Source organism: Chroicocephalus ridibundus, chromosome 1, assembly GCF_963924245.1.
Source record: "Chroicocephalus ridibundus chromosome 1, bChrRid1.1, whole genome shotgun sequence".
In the NCBI taxonomy this organism is placed as follows: Eukaryota; Metazoa; Chordata; class Aves; order Charadriiformes; family Laridae; genus Chroicocephalus; species Chroicocephalus ridibundus.
In genome coordinates, this window is record NC_086284.1 from 147,659,748 (window position 1) to 147,683,833 (window position 24,086).

The 24,086-nt window shown below is 39.9% G+C and overlaps 1 protein-coding gene across 13 annotated transcripts in view; it reads right to left on the reverse strand.

Moving 5' to 3' along the window:
• SOX5 (SRY-box transcription factor 5) overlaps nucleotides 1-24,086 on the reverse strand; it is a 656,088-nt gene that overhangs the window by 45,125 nt on the left and 586,877 nt on the right. For all 13 annotated transcript variants that reach the window (XM_063358081.1, XM_063358090.1, XM_063358046.1 and 10 more), the window contains one exon: nucleotides 15,292-15,438. In XM_063358081.1, coding sequence (XP_063214151.1) covers nucleotides 15,292-15,438 — 147 coding nt within the window. The remainder of the gene's footprint in view (nucleotides 1-15,291; nucleotides 15,439-24,086) is intronic.

Consider the following 24,086-nt stretch of genomic DNA (forward strand, 5'->3'; position numbering starts at 1 on the left):
TTTGGGCATTTGCTCTTCTGTTAGACCGAAATAAGCAGCAGTGCGAGCGCCTCACCACACTGCTTAGGACTCAGTATGTGGATTTTCAGTACAGCATGAAGCAAAATCGCAGGAACAAAGAGCTTTTAGCGTTTGCTTGCACCTCGTAATGAAAAAGCTCCTTCTCATTCTGCATCTCTTGAGTGAGCGAAAATTTAACTCAGTAGCCTCATTTACAAAAAAACCCTTCAGCAAAGCTTGTTCTGAGCAAATCCTGCCAGGCTGGGCCTGAAATGAGAAGAGCCTATGTTAAGTAAAGATACAACATGTGTCAGTGCTGGTCCATACTTCACGCCAAACTTGGGTCCTGTTGTTAGCTTTTTGCTTCTAATAATTACTGTTCAGCTGCTCTTCTCACACCACCCCTGCACCTATTTATTTGGTATAATGCTATTAATGAAGCGCTTCTCTAAGAAGGCTCAAGTCAGCTGCTAAGCAGGAAGAGTGACTTAGGCACAGGTCAGCAGGGATTGACTCAGATACTGCAAATCTTCAGGGGAAGACAACAACTGACTTTTCATGCTTTTAACCATGCAAATCACTTCACAAGACGTAAAAATCATTAGAGAGGATCACAAAGTTGTGGGGGACAGGAGGGGAAAGGAATTCTTCCTAGAAAGAACGATTCTTCCAAACTGCCCCCACTGAACTACATGGCAGATAGTAAAGTGACAAGGTGGAAAAAAATAAGTTCTCCAGTGTACCACAGGAACATTAATTAATTAAAGCTCATAATTACTCTGACAGCTTTTGCCTTATTGTACAAACGGGAAGAATAAGGCACAAAGTGGCTAAATGATTTGCCTAATCTCACACAGTGAGTAAACAGATGAGTCAAAAGGAAGAGCTGAGGAATTGCCACTCTTACTCAGACCACTGTTTTGGGGTTTTTTTGATACTGCACTGAATCTCCCAAAATGCCCAGCGGCTTCAAAAGAAGTTGCAAGAAAAAGCAGATAGCTGTCAGACAGTTTGATCTGTGGTCTGTATTCCTGAACTTGTGCTGGGTAGAAACCGGAGTGGCCCATGCCCTTAACTATGATGCCTTGTAGCTTGGTTCTTGGTTAGATTATTTTTTTAAATCCTTGCTACATAATTCTGTCCCAATAAAACCCAGAAGTCTAAACATGTGGTGTCGTGTCCTTAATAACGCACTCTCCCACCCATAACAAGGCTGTTTAAAAAATGGAAATAGACATTAGACTGGATTTTGTTTGCTGACTAAATTGAACTTGGAGTCACCACCTTCCAGTGAATAAATGTTAAGCAGAATGAACAGCAACGAAAACAACAAAACCTGAAAGGACGGGGAAGGACTTGGAAGGAAATAAAACAAGGACCTGCAAAGCCAAACAGCATTACAAACTGGTACATTTTAAATGAACAACAAGAAAACAGAAGCCACAGTGATCAAAGCCTCCCACCTCCTCTCTGTGGTGGATGACACCTTCGCTGGGAGCACACCACCACCTCTAACCCCACACCTGCAAAAGGAATTAATTTCAAAAAGAATACAGACCAAAGTGTACCGTATCAAAACAATTTAGCAACAGACCCCTCCTCCTGCTGTGGTGAGGCAGGAGAAGCAAAGATGCTGCACGGATTCTAAGATTCAGGGGGGAAAAAAGACAAAACGAAACCAAAAAAACCCAGCTGTTGAACACTTTAGAAGAAAAAAGTCAAAAGACCTTGAAAGAAAAGAGAATTCAAACAGCTTGGACAACTGGCAGTGGGCTAAGAAATTCCTTTTCAAAAACCGCCTGTGCTTTCTCTGACTTTGGATATCTCTATGTAGCCTAAGTAGATTTTTCACTAAGGGAGGCAGCAGTCTATGCTGCACTACAAATAAGTGGTGCAAAGATAACATGCACTGTTTTTATTTATAGATATGTACAACTGTAAGAAAAATGTCAAAATATGTTTTGTAACTGTAGATATGACCTGCCTGAAAATTTGTTTTTCCCACTAATAGCTTTTCAAAGGGAAACTATCAACACAAAACTCATCCGTCTTTAATGCTTGTGTGCTATTACGAACATCCCAGATCACTAAAATCAAAATGATTTTACAACTCTGTCTTGCTTGGTGTTTTTTCATTTCACCTCCTTTTAGCAGTACGATGAAATCTAATCAGCAGTTCCAGAAACTGGAGGGAGTTTAACGTACTGTAGGGAACGTTCAAAGCAAACACATGCTCCATCATCGAGTACTGCACTCATAGAAGAAGAATTTGTTTAATATTTATGCCCCATCCATATTCACATATGTGGGGTTAACTACTTGAGAGTACACCTGCTGGGAAGGATCGTTCCCTTTCCTATGCCACAGCCATGCCCTTTTTTATTCCTGATTCCTCGGGTTCAGTTCCTGACTTTCTCTGTGAACTTGAACGAGTTACTCATTATCTGCTCTTCTGTACATTGTCACTGACATCTTTGCGAAGTTATGTTAAATAAATAAAATAAAAAAATAAATTTTAGTGTTTTGCACAAGTGCAAATGGCTACACAAAGTAACGGGCCACCTCTTTTGTCTCAATTCTCTACTTAGAAAATCAGAGAAAAAGCGTTCTTTCATCTATGAGAAGAGTTGCTTCCATGCAAACTGGGCATACATCATGTACATGTTTATCTAACTGCATGGGGACACCACCATTTACACCACTTTAGTAAGTACTATTGATATTACGTAATTATCCTAATGAACATATTAATCAACCCTAATAATCATAATTAAAATCGAAATATATTGTAGTTTCTTTTTTTTGTTGTTTGCTGCTGTCAGTACTGAATGCAGATTACAAGCAGAACAGCGTTGAAGAAGTACTCAGCCCCCCTTGGTGAATAGACTTCAGATCCTGTTCCTGATTCCCACTAGCAAAAATGAGATCACCATCAGGACCGGTATCGGGGCCAAATTGCTGGCAGGCACAACGAACCACTAATTGCTGGATTCATTAGTAAGACTCATAGTTTGTCCCCATGAGATGCTGAACACTTTCAGCTCCTTTTAAAACCTAGCATCTTAGAAATTAAAATTAACAACTGCAAACTAGTATTTCTGTTATACTGTAGAAACTCAGCATGAATTTGAAGTCAGATCACAAGAATGCCAAAAATCTATTATGTAAAATTAGGCAGATTTTTGTCTACCATTTTCCTGTTAATTCTGTAGAACATGCATGCATCCATACACAATAGATATTCCATGCTGTTCCTCAAGCCTAAACAATTGGTTAAAATAGTTTTTGTAAAGCTGAAAGAAGACAACTGCCTTAAAAAATACCTTTCAAATAGCCCCAGCATCACACTGTTAAGACTGGCCTATTCTTTTCAGACGTAAAACAAATGTCTATTTAAGAACACATCCAAATGCATTTCCATCACTCAGCCAGAACACATTCGCCTCCCAGAAGCTAACACTGTAAGAAATGGAAAGAGAGAGGGAGAGAGAGAGGAGACCTTTAGTCCACCTACTGGCTTCACTAAAGGCAATGAATCCAGCCCTAGCTCATTTCAAGTAGGTTCAATTGTGTCAAAGGTTACCCACAAGCTATTTCTTGATGATTTATAGCTGATGTCTACAGATCTCCTTTTATTTTAATGATGACTTCAATACAGACGTTAAGACATTCTTTGTCTTCGCAGAAGTATATGAGAGGGAAGTTGACATCTTAAAAAAAAATTCCAAGAGGCGGATTCACTATTTCTGAACGGGGCCAGCTCTGGGCAGTTTTTATATCTTATCCAGAAGGGAAAAAGGGAGGGGAAAAAAGCCCCCTTCATCCTTTTCTCCTGTACTAAAGCTGCTACGTTTTTGTGACTTATTCTGGGCACAAATCCTAGAGCACTGACTCAACGTGTATATCACCAGTTAATAATGATCAAGACAAGCCACTAGGACACTTGGTAAGCATAAGATATTTTTATCGCTTCACCAGTAATAACATATATTTATATAGCATTATTTTGCTCTGTTTGAGCCCAGAGCAATTTACAAAGTGAGTCCCAAATGATACTATCATGGGAATCCTTACATCCAGCACTGAACCGTAATCATTTGGGGGTGAAGAACAACAGCGCAGGAAAAGCAGCAGCAAGTAAAACCACCGAGAGTTGTCCAAATGCGATATTATTTTCAGCCTCAAAATTAGTCTGTGTGTGTGCATGTATGTGAGTGTGCACATGAGGTCTGTGTGCATGTATGCACGTTTGGCAGTCTTTATCTCTATAGACATTTTGAGCGCACCGGCCAATCACCATCAGGATTGATGAAATCCTCAAAGGTCCTCAAAATCCTCAAAATTGTGTAGAGGGACAACGGGGTAGGGAGGGGAATGCTCTAAGCCTCTCCCCTCAGGAGAAGACTCCAGTGCTTACCCACCCTTTAACAGACAACAGGGGATCCCCTGGAGAGGGGTATTCTACATTTCCAGTGAGAGTCCAAATATTGTGAGACTTCGCAAATGAAACTAGGCTTCACTGGCACTCTTGGAGCATCATGCTCATTTGAAAATGAAGGCGGAAGAGAAAGTATCTATTCAGTTTGTTCTGCTCTGCAGGCCTCTAAGTATCTGTGCTATTTTCTTGCTTAGGGTAGCCAAAAGGATGTGGCTGTTGTCTTCCTCACCCACTAGCCTCGTTTGGTACCTAGTTTGGTACAGTAGTGAATCTCCTGAGTATTACACCACCACATCGTTCTGTCTACTAAGCTGCAGTTCACAGGGAGGACTCATTTTGTGTAGAGAAATTGGTATTTCCAAGGCTATGAAATTAAGAACCGTAAATCCAGACGTGAAATGTAGTGGGCAAACAGTCACGTGACACCATTTTAACTTCTTGTATTATGAATGAAGTGCTACTTGACATGCAGTTCTCAGCCAAATGTATGTGTTGAATTTGCCTGACCCCAAATTAGGTCCGCGCCTTTTACAGAGAATGTTGAAAGCACAGGCTATCCAAGCATTTATGATGAATAATAAGCAAACAGAGATGAATGAATTCATGCCAGAGTTTTAATTGCAGACTCTATTTCCAGTGGACATCAGAAACTAGGATAGGAGTACCCAGAAAGGGAAAAGATAATTTCAGAGAAGACTAAGAATATTGTAAATAGGCACAAAAGGGGGTCATTCTGATCTGCAAGCAAAGCAGAAAAACCAACAGAGTTTAGACTAGAAGGACTCAAGATTTACTGAGGCAACCAACAGCTAAATTCGAAATATATTAACTTACAGCTGTAACCTGAAGTCTACACAGCTCTTAGCATGGCTAAAGATAAAAATAATCACTGACCTGGAATGACTGCAGCCCTGAGAGAGCCACCTTTGGAAAGAAAGAAATTCACAAGAACACAACACAACAAAAACACTCTCCAGAATTATTATATACAAATGTTTTCTTCCTAATTGAATACTGAATTAAAGCTGCTTTAGTAATTCTGTCCCTACATTACTCCCTTTTCCGGTACGCTGCTTCATAGTTTTCTCTGGAGCATTTTGGAGACGAATAAATGTACCCCTGAAACTCAACTTTAAGAAGGTTTTTGTGCCAATTTTCCCATGGATATGTCATGTTGGGTTGTGTTTGTCACTATGTAACTCCTGTTGTGTTCTGTTAGCTTGAAATCATGTAACACGATGTGGCTGATTCATGACGTGACATGTCACTGCCTGGCATGTCAGCTGGAAGCCTGTACGAACCCATGTGCTACATCTCCATACACGCATAGCGCTTTGAAATGGCCCCTGATTTTAAATCTACTAGCAGGTGCTGGCACATCCACTCAAAAAAGTTTAAGAAACACTAATAACTTATGAAATACTCAAAGTTTTATTCTTTCTGTAACATCATGATTAGAAATTGAAAAGCCCAGTGTTGTCATTAGAGACGTTATCTTCCCCTCCACATGCTCCACATGTCAAAATACCGAGCAATCTTTTATCAAAGACTTTTTTCTTAATATTTTTTTTTTTCCCCAGAGATAGCAGTCGTGGCATTAGCTTATCTTCCTTTAAAAGCAGCAAGGAAAAAACGTAGCAACTGAAATGAAACAAACAGAAACTAAACTCATTCATTAGTACTAAAAGTACACATTTGAATTCATAGCCTAGCAGCATTAGTGGGTAAGGGCACATAGAATCATAGAACTGTTTAGGTTGGAAAAGACCTTTAAGATCATCAAGTCCAACCATTAACCTATCACTGCCAAGTCCACCATGATCACGATCAAAATTTTAAACTGGTTTCATATATTAAATCCTCTCAAATTACATCAAAATCCAAAATGGTTTGTTGAATCGTCTTGCCTGCCTCTGATGTTCTTTGGATGCTCTCATATGTTCTCTCTGGACACTACTGAAGCAATTCTACTGGGAAATACTATAGTAAAAAGTCTAATTCTGCTGAGAAATATTTATGCCTTAGCGGAATTGCCAACATGAGGTCTTCCATGATTTGAGACTGAAAATTAATCCCACTTGATTAAAATAGTAACTTATAGATTCATTTTGTTAGCTGCTTTCTAAGCCTTTGAGATACGTTCATACCAACCTGTAAGCTTCATCCATGACATCCATGTTTAAATGAGATTCTCGCATATTCATGTGACTCCAGGAGCTGGGACTTTAAGGAAACTATCCATTATAAAATCACAAGATGTAGCCACACTGCTTTGAAAAATGTGTGTACTCTAAAGTGACGATTTCCATGCAATTTCCCTGAAACCCTCTTTTGTACCAGTTCATTTTACACTAAAACTGCATTCTGTAGAACGAATGTGTAGTTCTGAGAAACCTCAGTGAGATATTTGCCCAGCACTTCATATAACTTATAGGTTAATACTAACCTATAAGAAACTGTCTCTTTGAATTTGAAAATAAGATAGATTTCTTCTCCATTCTGCTCCTAAATGTTGCTTCTCTTCAGCTATAGGTAGCTACCAGGGATTACAGATTAAAACATTTCAGATTAAAAAATTTGTAGAGCTCCCTTGTTAAATGATAATCCTTCAGCTGTTGGTACAGGAATACTTACTGCAAAATATATCTATTTGATGCTTAGTTTGAATTGCCTGCCTGAATGTGTCAAGGGGAGCTAATTTCAAATCTAGCACATAACGGGGAAGCAAACCATCCTTCTGCAGACAAAGCAGGCAGTTTCTGGAAGCTGCTAGACTGATCACATTAGAATTTGCTTCAAACACCGCAGAAATTTCTGTGTGGAAAAGAAGCTCTACAGTTGGTAAAAGATGGCTACATTGCTGTCCAGTAGACAGCCCTGCCAACAAAGCCTATGCGTTTTACTTTTGATTATTAACATATGCCACAAAATACCCAAACACTTAAGCTGAAGCTGCAAAAGGGAAGATTTAATTCCTGAAGCGAAGTACCTGGCTCCCTTCTAGAAGGATCTAGTAGAAAGAGAGCCTTCCGCTCCATTTCAAGCTCTCTCCTAATCCATGAAATAGGCACATTGCTACAGTACTATTATTTTGCACAAGTCTCTGTGCTTCTGGAATAAACACATTCCGTGATTTAGAGAGTCTAACAGCTCAGAGTCTAAAAAGTAAATCTCTGGAATAAAGGATGACCTTTACTTTATAGGAATTTCATATTATGAAGGAAACTAGAAATTAATCTGATATTGGCATAACTGGCTGGTTTGTTATCTATATTTAACTTAGAGATAATATTGGTCCTTCATCTTTGCAGTGCTGTGATATTCGGCAGCCCCCAGGGAAGAACGCTATGTCCCATGCTGAACTTCATATATTTCTCCTCATGGTTGGTTCCCCTTCCTCAGCAGAAAGACCCTCTCCTGAATATTTTCCAACTCTTCCCACAGACCAAGCCCACCCAAACGTGAGGATTATCAGCAAAAAACAATGCAACCAGAAAAATCTAATTTTTCTCTGTTTCATTATGCAGCTACAGATTCTACACTCTCCTAAAGCCCTTTTACTACTATCCTTAGGACTGCGTGGCCAACTGGCAACGTCAGCTCAACAGTATCTTAGGGGCATTAAAAACCTTGACTTTGTGACACTATTTTCTTGTTTGGGACTTTTCCAAGTCTCTTCTTGCAAAACGCTGCTCGTTCTCATTCAAGCTCTTTGTTCCAAGTGACACTAGGCGAGCAGTTCTATCAAAAAGCTTCTGCAGAAGTCAATGCTTAGGTATTTCTAAGTAACAGAGCAAGACGCAGAGCAGAAACAAAACGACAGGTCCCAGCACTCCTGAACACCGAGGGATTCTGTAACTGAGCCTGGCTTTAGTAGCTGCCTCCTGAAAGTAATAGTGCCTGGTGTAATATCTTGGTCTTCGGTATGAAGGCAATGCTGTGGACCATTTAACCAAAAAGAATGAAAACTACTACCTGCTGCCCACACCACCAACTTTGCCACTTAGGAAGAAGTGGGTGTTTTATTTATTCGTACCAGGTAAGGAAGGCACTAGTGGCAAGAAACAGTAGGGAACTAGTAAGAAGCACATACTGCATGTTTGTCATTACCACTTTGCTTTACCTCTCTGTTGCTCCCTGTCTGATTTCTGAAGACCCCTCTTTCAGAAATGCAGCAGTCTTGCTTGATTTGTGTATCTTGCTTTTGTTTTGTGACCACAGGTTCCAGAGGTGGGTTTTTTTCCCCCTTTTACTTTTTGTTATGCTTTCTTCTGAGTTTTCATTATAAAAAGTGCCGACTGAGCCTGACAAGGGCTGACTTGCTGGCAACTCTGCTTGAGAGACAGGCTCCTGCCAGAGAGGCATGTTATCAGGAAACAGAGCTGTGGAGAGCTAATCTGAAAGAGCATCCTAGGAGCCCCTCCAAGTATCTAATTTATTTTTAGGAAAGCAGGGAAGGGTAGGAGGCAGGCAGAATGCTGTGCAAGTCCCTACTGCTGCTGCTATTAACATTGTTTTTCTTGTTCGGAACACATTCTCTATTTCAGAAAAGCATCTTAAGAAGTTCCATTAGTACACATCACTTCATTGTGCTCCAGCAAACGCTTTAAAAAGTTATTGTTTATATGCCTGGATGTCATGTATAGGAAGAAGAACAAGGAAGAGGAAAAATAGTTTCAAAGACTCTGTCACCAACTCCACATTTTGTTATTTGGGATTAAAAGCACCGGCAGCAAAGGGAAAAGGCTTCCAGGTAAATAGATAATTAGCTACAAGGTCTCCATTAAGAATGGACAGGGATACTCCAGAAGTAGCATAGCACCAAGCAACATAGCACAGCTAAGGCAGATGAGGTCTCATTTTACAGCTCCCTATACATCACTGTATCCATACTACAAACTTTCCCTTAATTATCTTACAGCTATTTCTAACCTGTTTGATGCACTGACAAGGGGACTGGGAAATGCAAGCACTGAAAAATGTTTCGAATTTACTGATTTATAATATTCTAGTGCTAACTGTTATTCTGGTGCTGAAAAGCTTAATAGATTAATTTAGAAGGACTTTTTTTTAATCACTGGCATATAAAGAATTGTGTCCAGCCCGGAAATTCTCAAAAATAAAATAGCCTTGCAAATCTTGGAGATAAGCCTTCTGTAAACATAGCCCCGACGTTCTAGCAGGGATGGTGCCTCTTACATCACTTTAATGAGAACTCTTGTTCTTCTGTCTAAAATACCTCAGTACTCTCTTTAATGAAAATAAGGATGCCTTAATTTCCTGCTGCTTGGATAGGCATTCAGCAGCTGCTGAGCTCTTCAACCAATAAAGAGGACAGTAATTGCCATTAGTATATGAGGCCTAACACGTGCAATGGGTTAGTTTCAGACAGGTTCCTCCTCTCTGCTCTTCAGGGAAAAAAATTTGGCCCCATCTAACACAAGCAGTCACACCCTCTGATCACCTGAACACAGCCACAGTCAATCATCTTTATCACACAGCTGTTCTCTTTACAGCTAAAGTACTTCATAGTGCTGTGCAGAACAATTAGCTCGTATTTCCAACAATATTTGATATCACTAAATAAAAAGAAGTGTTATGAAGAGGAAACACCAATATCCTTGAACAGCAATGCATCTATCATCTGTAGAGCTGAAATTAAATACTTTCCTTTAACATGTTCAAAAACGGCAGCTCTGAGGGTACAAGAAATATGTATGTCTACTTATCAGCTAGGCTTCTGCGATAGTCATAGTTTGATGTGGCAAGCAAGCTGATGCGGCTATATACATAATGGAGCTTAGTGTTTTCCCCAAGATGTCCCCAGGATAAATTTTCACATTCTAAGCTATCATACAAAAGAGAGAAATGAGGGAAAGGGAGCCAAACGTACCCACGTTAACAGAGCTGCTTAGGGCAGTCACCTAAAATGCAAGTTCAAGTCAACAATTTGCCCAAAGTAGAATTGGAACTATCATCTAGATGAGTGTTCCTATTACCAGGCCATTTTAGGGCCTTTTTCTTTCTCCTTCCCTTCAGATGTTTTTCTGCTTTTTTCCATCAGATCTTTATCCTGAGTCAAGAAAGCTTTCCTACTGAAGCTGGGAAGTATACTCCCATCATCAGTTTTGACTTGGACAGGAAAAACCCCAACCAGCTCCCCATAGTAAACAGTTTACTTATTTTTCCTAATAACATAGTCTGTGGTGTGTCTGAATTAAAACGCCTATTTCCAAAGACTCTTATTCTTTATTTTGTTACGGGTATCAGATGTACTTGGTAAGAAAGTCAACACTGACTCAGTCGTAGTTTCATATCCAGGCTTACCTTGCCTGGATGAGAATGGAGCTAGAACCCTGTCAGTCCCTTTCTGTCCTTCATATACTATAAACAGGATGCAAGACACAGCTAGGGCATGTGGCAGCAACTGTAGCAGAAGCAGCAGATATTCCTCAGAAATGGAAGATGTTCCCCTGGAGAGTCTCTGGCCATTGTGCAGTCGATCTGTGCTGTGGTACAGAGGCAAGCTCTAAGTCTTTTAAAGGCGATTCTATTGCTGACTATAGGCAACATGAAAAATTTTCAATCCAATGTTTACTTTGGTGATCAGAGGATCAGATAATGTGAAAATCAAGTACCATCTTCAGTTAAGGATTCACACTGATACCTCTCCGGATAGTGCAGTTGAGGAGAATCTGATTGTGTATATCCAACTGCTTAGTGCTGTTTCTGGCTTGTCTGAAACACATTTCCTTTCCTTGTCACAACTCCCAGGTGCTACTGCTGAGCAAATAGTAACACCACTGCCAGAAGTATTTGAAAAGAACAAAAAAATTGATTTGGACAATCTGTGTGCTGTTGCCATTGATGGAGACACAATTGTGAGTAGGGTTAGGGCTGAGGTCGTAACAAGGTTAAAAGAAAAGTGCCCAGGAATTCTCTCCTGTCACATTTCACACTGAATTGCTCCTGTTTTTCAGCAGATGCTACAGACAATGCACTGTGCTCCATTAAATACGGGGAATCATTTAGCTACATTTACAAGCCACATTGAGATTTCACTCCAGAATTACTGTACTTGAAAGGTTACATGGAAAGGTCTAGGATAGTGCATCATGCAGGCACCAGATGCTATATTTATACGTGCAACATAAAAAGGAAGGAACAAAGGCAGGAATGAACAGGGCCCAGGCTGTTTACAAGTGAGGGTTATGCTGCCGTCCTTATTTAAGAGTACAATGCACCTCACCTGAAGTCAGTGAAGACTGTAGCTGTCAGGTGACAATCCTGGTAGCATGGTAAAGGTCACGGTTCAGACAAACATAACTATTATTGTCTATAACATTGCTTTTTTTTTTTTTATCTCCTGCACGGCCCCGTACAAGCAAGAGGCTTGAAGTTAATCAGAAGATGGACTGGGAGGTTATTCTGTCTAGTATTTATCTGCACCTGTGCCTGTTCTCTCCTCCTTACTTGGGAACGTGTAACCACCTTGAAAACCCAACAGAGCAGCGTGCAAGCATTTACACGATCAAAGGCAAAATGTGCTTAAGACAGACTTTGGAAATCCAGCACAGTTTGGCAAACTTCAAAGATAGTTGCCTTTCAAATGGGTTGTGGAGGAGGCCTTGGTAAATTTGAATGGTATGATTAGCATACCGGCTGTTTTTAAAACTGCTCAAGAAGAAGCTGTGTTAAAATCCATTTCCGCAAGACACACGCATTTTCTTTTGGACAGGCTCCACTAGCTCTGTTTCTTAAATCAATTTTTCTGGCACAGATTTCTTCTTGGAAGAATGTACGACACCAGCTCAGTTTCCTAACCAAAACTTGACAGAATGTGTGCAGCACAGCATAATGGCATCTCTACTTCATGGCTTCCTAAAAGTTACAGTACAGAAACCTAGGAAGTGAATGTGACTATTTCAGGTCACATCTGCTGAAAGACGAGCGAGACAACAGAAGATGCCAGGGTAGTCTGCCCAGCACAATGTTCAAACACTGGTGAGGGCCACTGATAAAAGGTTTGCCAAAACGGGAGTTGCCAAGGTCTTAGAGGAGTTTCAGGGATGTGTTCAAGTCTTACTAGATTTAAAGGATGATCCTTGGCAAACTCCCCCTGATGCTTCTCAGCATTTCTAGAGCCAACAGTTGTTCCATCTGCTGCTGAGGCCGACTTTGAAGAATCCTTGCAAAGAGCAGCACGCTAACTTTAACACTATACAAGAGGGAAAAAAACACAGCTTTTCAGAAGTGACCTAGATGTTTGCCAGTAGCTTGACACACTCTCAGGTAAGGCTGTCTCCTTGTCTTCAAACACTTGAGCGTATTACCAAAGCTGCGCCAGTGTAAACTGTGGGCTGAAAATAGAGATTCAGCAAACAGCATCTATTGAAAGCTTGTCTAAGGCATTAACCGTTCATCTGTGGAGGTTTGACGTACGGTAACAGTGAGAAAGACCACCACGAACTAACTTCAAGAACCAAGCTGCCGCTGGGGATTCAAAAAAATATTAAAAAATGGCTGTGAAGCTCAGACAGATACTCCCTGACAACAACTAAAAAAAAATAAATTTAAAAAAAAAATAATAATCAGCAAACACACTAAACTTTTGGGTCTGCTGAACACAAACAAGCTTTGAAAAAGCAAAGGAAGGTCCACACAGACACAAACGAAGGTGTTCAGTTTCAACACATAAGGTTCAGTTTCTGCCACCGTGACGGATTTGCCAGCGTGTTTTCTGAGCCAGGCCACCGCACTATTGTATAAGCTTTATTCTAATTACTGCAGGCTCTATAAAGGCTTCTTTATCATTTAGCATTATAAATAATTGTGCTTCCAGGCTGGAGTTCAAAGCTCAGTATAGCATTCGCACAACACCACAGGCAGGTCAGGTGACCTTTCTCCAATTCTCCCCTCTCTGGTGCTGAGGACAGACAAAGTGATATGTCTGTCATACGCCATTACCATTAGAACAGAATCTTGTTCTTTTATTACAACTGAACTCCGCCGGATTTCTCAGCAGGAATGCTAAGTGAAATCAATGTCTTGGATTTCCAGGCTGAGCTTGGAGGTCACAGCCACTCTATCATTTCTCAGCATTATCCTTTCTCTTTCTCTCGCTCGCTCTCCGAGCCTCCAACTGGCACACAGCAGATTGAAAACAGCATGCATCACAGGGCTCACGCTGCACAATTTTACAGCCTTTTGGAGCCCCCTTCCTTTCCTTGTGGCCCACTTTTTTCTTTTTCTTTTTTTTTTTTTTTTTTTTTTTCAATTTGCAAATAAGTTTTGTTTGTGTTCTACAGAACTGCAAGCCAAAGGCACTGGAACACCTACAAATATGAAAAGGCAATAAAACACAAGGAAGAACAGAGCTGCCAGTAAGACGGTCACGCTTGATGTTACCGGTAGATATGGCAGACCTTCTAATACCGCAATTGCCACAAAATAAATACTGTGTCCCCTTAGAACTCATCAGACATTCTGCTTGTGCGTGAGAGATCCAAAAACAACACCGGGATTTTAAGTGCAGTGGATCGAGCAAGCTGCTAGCCACACACAAAACCTCCTTGTAAAATGCACAAAAATCTGTTGTTAACCATAGACATGACTTTTTAGAAAAAAACCCAAAAAACTATAATCAAACACTGCATGGTGTTGTGATTCCTCGTTCTACAGTATGTAAAAGAAGAGGCCAAGCCAAGGATAAATTTCGGGAAGTCAGAAAGTCTGCACTCAGGAGAGAAGAAAGAAAACATAGACCCAGAGCTTGATTCATTAACACAACAGCTACTGGTTCCACACCATCTATTTTGTTCTTTGAACGTGTATCTCACTGAGCTGACAATGGTATTATTTATTTGTCTGGTTATTTTTAATCTGTGCTGCTTTACTGTTAGGGTGAAAACAAGACACTACTGTCAATTCAAGGAATCTTTTCTGACGTGATAAAGGACATGGACAGCATGCTAGAGGACACTAACAAAAAGAAAGGACACATTTTTATCAAGCTCTTGCTGTCACCTAAATGGGACTGCTTTTTCCCTGCATTGCTTAGCTAAATTCTTCCTAGTTGTTTTGCAACACCTAAGATGTGCCATTCAATTTTGACCCCTTACTTTTGCTCAGCTGTGGCATATGCTGAGGTCATCTTCTTCCCCTGGACATGCTCCGTGTCTTTTTTCTAGGTATAACTAGTCACACACTCGCAGTGTTATACAGGTGTGACTACCAAGCTGCTAACTTGACCTCTTAAATGAGAAGGGACCTAATTGCCCAGCTATGACCAAGATTACTCATCAGAGTCCATCGCTTGATGGACAGATACCAGCCCCATTCTATGACACAACAGACATTGCTTTGGAGACTTGTTCCTCCACAAACTCCCACTGAAGCCCAGGACAGGATCTAGCCGCAGGTGAGATGCCCCACTCCTTCCCATCTCTCGCCGACACACTGCTAATCTGACTCTGGTTTAGCATTATGAAAGGAAAGAACAGTTGCGTGCTGGAACAGGAGCGGGTCACCTCAGCCTGCTACCTGTTACTGACGATGGAAGAAACAGCAGTGTGGTAGCTAGGACACTGCAAGGGAAACCATGGGATCTCAGCTGAGGTGGTGACTGTTACTGATGTCATGTATGAATGGTTGTTCGGTGTTACTGTGCTGGGGTCCTCCCATCGGAAAAACGGCACTACGAATATTCTCCCGTTTCAGGAAGCCATCCTGAGAACAAAGCTGTCTGCAAGCGAGAGGCACACAGATGCCCTTCAGAAAAAAAAAAAAAAAAACAAACGTATGCAAGTACCCACATTGGCAGAAACACAATGCTGCAGGGCCTGGTACAGTACCTTGCTTTTGGGTGGAGGGCTGTTTGTGCTCTTGTCTGTGTGGATGCTGGTAGGGGATACAGCAGCACCAAGGTTACCCTGGGGTATGCCAGGTATCTTGCCTCCCGGAGACACTTGCATCGCAGCAAGTTGGGCAGCATACAACTGCTGTAAAAATGAACAAACAAAAATGGGGAGGGGGAGAGAGGAGAGACATCATCAATAAGTAAGTAATTTTCCCAAAACTTCTCCTACTGCAGATGATGTATTGTCCTTCTGATGGGTATTTTTTATTTAGCACACTGGTATATTTCAAGACAAGAATTGTCATCTCAACTTCTGTGACTCATTCCTCAGGGGACGAATGACACATGTCACCGTGAGAAATGTCCTAGCTTCCCTGTGTGTCCAGGGATTCAAACCAAGGAACAAAAGCTAATCTTCATGGTTTGCCTGAGCCACTGGGGAATCTTCCCTTTCCTGAGATGACACTAGGCATAACAGCATCTCCACCAACAATATGCGTCGACCTCTGTGAAATTCACATGATGTTTGATACGATGGTCTACCGTTTTACGTTTCTTTGTCTTACTTGCCATGTTTGCCTTGCTTGCACAGGCTGTAAGTTGTTTGGGACAGGGAATGTCAAAACTTTGTTTAGCTCTTATTGTGAGAGTCCACTCTCAGTTGGATCCTGGGGAACTGCTACAGTCAATAAAAATACATACTTATCGATGGTAATGGGCCGTCCGTTATCACCTAGAAGCTCCAATCAAGACTAAGAACCCTTTCTGTGATAGATTCAAAGCAGATACACAGTGGGAATGTTTTTCTCTTCAAAACTAAACCAGCAAGGTTTAAGCACGTATTTGATTATTAGCATGTGAATACTTATAATCACAGTCATCCAATTAAAATTAAGCCCTACAGTAAGAGTTTAACGGGCAGAGGTCAAAAGAAGGGAGAAAACAGGCAAACCGGCAGCGCCTGGCAGCTCCCCTGACCTCCACATAAAAAGTGGAGAAAATAAACATGGTGGGCAGGAGAAACAGCAACTGTTGCTGCTTTGTGAGTAGAAAGGAATTTGTGTGAAGCCAAATAGAAGTCAGATGCCTGAGACAGCAGGTACTGTAGTAACAAAAGCTTTCACTCCTTGGTCACAGTTTCAAAGGCTCCTGCGATGTTTTACTTGTGCTGTGCAGTACATGTGTAACGCGTACCACTGAACGATGGTGCTCTCTGCCTGCAGGTGCCAACAGAGCTTCTGAGATGCAACGTGACAAGAGATACCATGCAGGAACATGGAAGTGGATGTGGGAAAAGAAGGGGGCTTCAATATGACTGGTCTAAGAAAGTCTTGTTAGTGGTGCTTAGTTGTTTTGCGGCTGTTTTTTATTTAATTGTATATGCTGATAAAAGAACAAAGGTCAGATTGGAGGGCACAAAGAAATGCTAACCCAAACCAGCAAGTTTGAAAGAGGAAAATGAGGATTCATTACAGGGGTATTCCACATGGAGCTGTGTAAAAGGTAGAGAGACGCTGTTAACATGAGTACCTAAGCCCTGTAGCAAACACTTAACTTGATCAAATGGGAAAGATTTACTGCTTTGAGTCTCAGACAACCCTGGACATTGTACAGTGGTTTCCTGTACAAACTCTTCCCTTCACCGGTGCACAATCCCAGCTCTTCCACATAATTAAAAGTAACCCATTTCTGCTCTTTTAGGTGTAATCAGGCACCAAGTTCTTAGTTATCTCTTTTTCACCCTTTCTATTCTTTTTAGACTTCCTATTCTTCTCAGTTTTGAATCCTTTTAATTTCTTTTCTCTACTTTGATCACTGCTTGTTCCTTATTTCTCTGTACTACTTTGTCACCATTTATCCATCCCTTTCTGTTTAGTCTCCCTCTCTTTCCCTATCATCCTTTCATTCATCCTTTCTCTCCTTGCTTCTTCCTCAAATTTATTTATTCATTTATTCTGTGTGTTACCCCCAGCGAGTCTGAGCCAAATAGATGCAAATCAACTACAGATAAAAGTCATCAAAAACAATCCAGCCACAAATCAGTCACAGATTCAAATGCATGTATTTATCAGTTGAAGTTCATATCCATTCATTCTTTCAAAAGAAGACTAAATCTAGCAGGGAGAAAGGAACAAGGGTCTGTGTGAACCAGAGAAGAACTGTAGCATGCAGTTCAAGGAAAACCGAGCCAGCTTTATGTATGAATTAATATATCAGAAAGGCAACAGTTGTCTAAGAAATAGGATACATGGTTAGAGAACAGCTAAAACATAATTGGACCCTGACAGAGCAGATGTAGGGAAAGCTTTTCCTTTTCTTTTGCTCCCTATTGAAAAAAAAAGACAAAGCAAATTGAGGGAACTATGGGAAAAAGACAAAAGAAAGTCAAATGTCCATTAAGCAGGAAATGTTCAACCTTGCTGCTAATCTATAGATTAGATATCAGAGAATATGTCTAGTCCATAAGTAAAGGTAAAAATAACAAAGTCCGTTTGGACACTTAGCAGTCCTGAACCAACTGGAGATCACTGACAGGCCATACAGGGACCGGTCTGTTGAGGACTAAGCCTCCTGGAAATTGCTGCGAGCCTTTGGGGAAGACTTTTCCAACAGAATCCTTACCCTGAAGAGAGCAGGAAATCTCTACCTCAAACATAGCTCTCAACCTTCTGTTGAGGTCCAAAGAATGAATCACAAGAACTAAACTATATGAAATACATGCACTACATGGTGTCCAAGAATCTGTACTGTCTTACACCTGTTCAGTGGTCACTGAGAAATGTGTTGGAAGCCATGGTTCCTCCTTCCAGGATTGTCATCAACCACCTTTTTGACAAGGCATGCAAAGCAGACGATGCCTAAATAAGCATGGGGAATGAATTTCCCTATGCAACAGCGCAGGAGAAAGCCAGATTTGTAGGTGATAAATGGAATATATGGAATTTCAAATGCATGCCTTTTTCTCCGTTCAGGGACAGATATACCTCAAGAGAGTGAAGCGCACAGTATAGTGTGGAGTAATCTGTAAGGAGGGGTGAAAGAAAACCTATAAAGCCTTCATTCATGCTTTGTACAAACTTATGTCCTCCTGCTATCAGATTCAACATCTCACCTCTATTTAATTCATTGAGAATTAAAAACAAACATTAAGTAAAAATCTTATAAGAGGTCCCTTGTTAGAGTACCCTCTTAAAAAGTCCCTTCCTGCAACACAAACCAACTATTCTACTGAAAAGCAACAGCAGGGCCAGCTCCAAAGTGAAAAAGACGTAGCTGATGAAATTGCAAGGGTGTGAATCCTATTTAACCACTAAGATTGGTCCTATATTTGCGCGGCCCCCCTCCCCGCGCCTTTCAAAAAATGGACCGAAATATACAACATGCATCACATTTCTTAGACTGTCAATATTTTTGAGCTTTAACATTATTGAACTTGTCTATTCACATTTAGTTGGTTTAGGACACGATGACCTTTAACTCATACCCAAGGAAAGGGCAATGGTGTGACCAAGTGCTGTGAATCAAGACAGCTAAATGACAACAATTTACGCATTCATTTCATAGAGATACTGAACTCAAATAAAAGAACGTTTCTACCCTTGCTTCCCCAATAGAATTTTGGATTTTGAAACAGTGTATGAATTGGTCTCTGTTGAAATTTCCAACCATCATCTAAAATGCAGCCTTATACTTTTCACAGTAATGGAACCAAGACCTGAAGAAGTGCAATGAAAATGATATTATGTATCACCGCTGTAATACACTGTTCGTGAGCCTCTTAACTTGTATCCCAAACAGAGACTCCTGAAGTCACTTCTGCTACCTTCAGCTAACCTAAAGTCTTGATCTCAAATTCTAGCACCCGGGGAAAGCATTCTGCTGCACTACAACTCATACAGGACTTTCAGTCTATAGGGTATTGACTGGTTTATTGTGACCAAGGTGTTCAGTGCAAATCAGTGAAGCACTGCCGCTTCAGACAAGTTCGTTTTTGCTATATGTAATAAATAAAATAAGGATGATAACATTCTGCATTTAATAAGATAGATAATACTTCTTCAAGAAGGCAGAGTTGGGCTTCTAAAAAAGCAATTAAAAAATAAGGTCTATTGTTTGTTTATAACTACATAACTGTGTTTCGGCTTCCCTCCCCATGTGCAATACTGCACGCCGTGTTAATGTTTTCTCATTAACCTCTTACGAAAATCTGTATGGAAGAAAAATCAGGACAAAAGCACAATATGATGCACTTTAAAATGAGCAGGAGGTATAGTTATTTTTATAATGTTGCCCCTCTGTTCTTAAGCTATTAAACAAAAACTCCCCCTTCTCCCTAGGTCACCACCTAAACCATTTATAATTCTTCCAATATATTAAGCAGAAATATTCAGCTGAACTCTCCAAATGGACTAGCTCTAACAGCTCTTGGCTTGATGACTCTGTAGTACATCAATAGCAAAGCCTTAAGGTTAGACCAGCTTTGAAAACTTTCCCCTTGGGCTTTGTTGTTACATGTTAACAATGCTCATTACTGCTTTGAGGGTACACTAAAAATGAATTCTTGTTCTATTAATACAGAAAACGAGAATGAGATTTAATAGCAATTTTAAAAAGGGTTGAACAAAGTGTTAGCAATTACATAGGCAGAGATAGTTGATTCAAGCACCTATAGGCATTTGGATTACAGTATTATCTCTTATTAAAATACTTTTATTAGTGAACAGTAGAGATGAAGAGGTGTTATTAAAAAATACAACCACAGAGAGGTAGAGACAGGTGGAACAGGAATCTGAATCAGTTACTGCAATAAATTTGTTTCAGATATAAACTAGTTTTTCAGTGGAGTTACCACAGCGATGAATTTACAAAGCACTGTGCTTAAATGTTTGAACTGTTGACTGATCCAAACTTCAATTTCTTTGTCATTCTGAGACCCATCATTAAAAATATACACATGAATGGCCCTGCTCTTCGATTTTTGCATAATCTGGGGGGAAAAAATGGTATAAATTGAGATTCTCTCATTCAGAATACATGAATTTAATTTTCTTTACCTCAAATTTTATGCTTGTATAAGGCATGCAAAATGTTTGATTATGGCAGAAAGAATTAATTTTGGATCTGTTCAGGTGGAGTTTTTATTTAAAAAAAGGTCACAAGGAATTAGAAAGAAAAAAGAATTCACTTAAACATTTGACATACTGTAAGATAGGTTTTTAACCGTAGTGGCAACATAGGACAAAAGATAACTATAAAAACTGTAATTAAATCAGTGATTGGTAGCAATGCTTTCCAGATCTTCTATGAAGAAAGTTCTTCATTTAGCTCTGCATTACAAACCTGAAAGCTACAAATGTCAGATTTTCATTTTTCCTGTGTCTGAGTTTCCTTCAAAGTTTGTCAGTCAAACATTTCAAAGGGACATTCGAATTTGGACATTCAAAACTTCAGCAAAGGCTTTAAAGTGGCATTTGTTTGCACCAACTGGGAGGTTTTCAGAAAAGAAAGATAGTTATTTGAACACAAATTCAATAAGCTCATTTAAAACCTTGCCCAAAGAACCCATTGCAAGGTGAATTTCACTCAGCTTCAGTGCTTGAGCTTGCGAGCACTGATTGCTAGTTTCACTTTGAGCTAATTTCAGATAACAATATAGCTCGAGATTCTGAGATTCACTTGGTTTGGTTTGGTTTCGTTTTGTTCTGCGGAATTCTGAACTGAGTTGGGTTAATTATTACTGTTCTACCTACCGTATGTTTTTATCCCACCCATTTCCTAAAAGAAATTGCCCTGGCTCCCAGTGCTGAGGTATGCATATGTCCCGCAGAGACTCTTTCTGGCAGGGGACCTTGCCTGAACCAGTGTTTCCTTCATTCACCAAGTAAAAAATAGCAAGCTGGATGAATTCGTCCCAAAAGCGTGGACCACACAGAGACTAGAGAAGATACACTAAATGCTGAAAAGCTACACTGTTCTTGCCCGTGGCCACAGAAACCATCTAACTTCCTTTGAAAACTCCCATCCTAGCTTTGCCCTGCCTTTAGCCTAAGGGAGGAAGACAGGTAAGAAAATCATGAATCAAGGACAATAATAAATATTTGAAAGTTAAGACTGAGCAATTAATAGATAAGTGATATGCTGCTTTTAATCAGAGAGCATTGGTAACACTTGGGGGAACTACCTAGAGAAATGGTGGATTTTGACTCTTGATGTTTCAGTTGAGATCAAATGTGTTTCTGGAAGATGAACTTTAAACAGAGAGTTTATTATGCCCAATAATATTGTACATCTTGTTTTGTCAGACTAGACAACCTAATAGTCTCTCTAGCCTTAAAAAAACCTGAGATTTAGAAAGAAATATTAAGAAAAACAAGTTCTCATTAGAAAAACTGTAAAGCATTCACAAACAGAACAAGGCTTCATTTATACACTTTTTGCATGCAAGTTACAAGCACAGCCTTGTAACCACCATCTCCCTCATATTAGAAAAACATCACTTTTAGAATTAGTAACCACAAGTCTCCATAAAATATGATTCTGGTAGCAGATCTCTAGGGTTCCAGGTCCACAGCCCTTATTCCTGAGAATAATCCCACTGTAGTCAACAGGACCACTTTGCCCGTGCCAGGCTGAATGCACTGGTTCTTTTCTCATTTGGAACTTCCATGGTATGACCAACTGGGGATCCCTGGCATCCAGAAACAAGGCAGGAGTCCAGGTCACTGAAATCTGAATGAGCTTTAAGTCTGTACTTGAAGTAATAAAGGCTTCTATCATCACTGTAGCACATTCAAAACAATGCTTGCTTTCCTTGTAAAACAGTGGATAACGTAAAAAATGTAGGTAGAGTTTATGGTAGCTCTGAGTTTTGTTAGAAACTAATGGAATTTCAATGGGTAGGACAATCATTTTAGCCAAATATAGCTTTATTTGTATTTATAGTAGCTTCTACGAGAAAGACATTAACCCTAACCACTGTATAAATATTAAGAAATTCAGTTTTCCTTGAAAAGCAGCCTTCAATTCTGTCAATGGACAAATGCTACTCAAATGTTACCAAGGTGAGAATCAGCACCCATGACATCAGCTGACTGTTCCTGGCGACACAGGAAGACTGTAGGAAATTCCTGATTAGAGCCTAGACCTCATGGCTCCTTTGTCCCATGCCTTAACAAGAAGACAATCCTTCTGCAGGATGTAACTGTAGGAACTTATCAATAGACACTTCCTATCAGAGGCTAATAAGATCTGTTAGTTTCTGTGATAAAATATCATTGTAAACTGTATGTTTAAGATTTCCTGCTCTTTACAAATGAAGAGTTTTTAACTGGAAAACTGCCCAAGTGGCCTACATATTCATACATACCATGTTCACACCATATGACAGTAATTGAAATAGAGTGACTATATGGAATGCATATTGGAGAGGAAACTTGATAATGTCTTCTGGAAAAAGCTTGTTGGATGAAATGTTGCAGATGAACAGTGTCCCCTTCAAAGAAAGTAATTAATATTGTACATATTTAAAAAAAAAAAATCTAGCAAAAATTTATTCCTATAGTTTGTTATGCAGAACTAGAATACAACGTATTGTTGCTGCCATTACTCTTACTTATTTTTACACCAACAGAACATCTTTTGTTAGAAAAAAAGATAAAAGAATTTCTTTAATATAAGGACATCCTTTTAACAGCACACTCCTTAAGGAGTACATAAGATGGGCAGTGATAAAGAGGAAGACCAACAAACAACAGGGATGCCCAACTTAAGAAGGGGCATTTGTTTTGTAAACTGCATTCTCTCTATCACTGACTGTTCTGTAATGAAGAATAGAGCTGACTCTTCTGTAATGAAGATGAAGCGTCTGTTTGAATGTTCCACATGGAGACTTCTGTCCCAGTACAGCTTTTCCAAATTAGAAGCTTGAAGTCAGTAAAGTGGCACAGACATTATACTCTTGTAGGAAAAAACTCACTACTGCCTATTTGTTTACTACAAGTATGTTTCCCAAGAGCTTATTTTTTGATATATCCAGATTTTTGGCAACTAGCTCAGAGCACCTGACTGCAGTAAGTGTAATTTCCCATTTGAGAGAACAAAATTCTATGAGTGGCCGTTTGACAAAATACTTATTTCACATTACATTGCTTTACTTGACTGGTACTGTATATAATCATTCATTGTTATCCATTAAGTGACTAGAGTAGTTAATAAGGAAACACTGCCAGCAGAATTACTGTAAAGAAGGTTCTATATATTTCAGATTGCTGAGCTATAATTAAGGCATTTCACTATTTTATACACATCTACTTAAGCGACTCTTTCTCCAGTTTTTATTTATAGATTTTCTGTTTGCATTTTAAGTTGTTGTATTCAACAGGGAATTAAGTCAGGAAAACTCTGTGCCTGCTTTAGGACTGATACTGAATTAATTACTTCAAATCTGAATACTCGGTTTCTCCTGAAGTTAACTGCAGAGCTCATAGTAGAAAGATTAAGGTCAACTGCATTTCTTATTTTGAGAACACGCATTTGCTCACTTGAATGCTGATATGGTATCAGGTTCTTGTGTCTTGATGATTGTAAGATTCCTTGGTGACTTGTCTCTCCTTCAGGAATGAAGTAGTGAAATAGGTATTTTGCAGTACATGTGGACCACAGCACTCAGCTTGCTCTAGAAACTCTTTTGCGACAAGCTGCGATAAGAACAGAGTCCTAAAATACTGAAGTCCCTCCTTAAAGGTAGCAGAAGGTTGATAATCACCTACCAGAAGCAACAGTGTCATATTA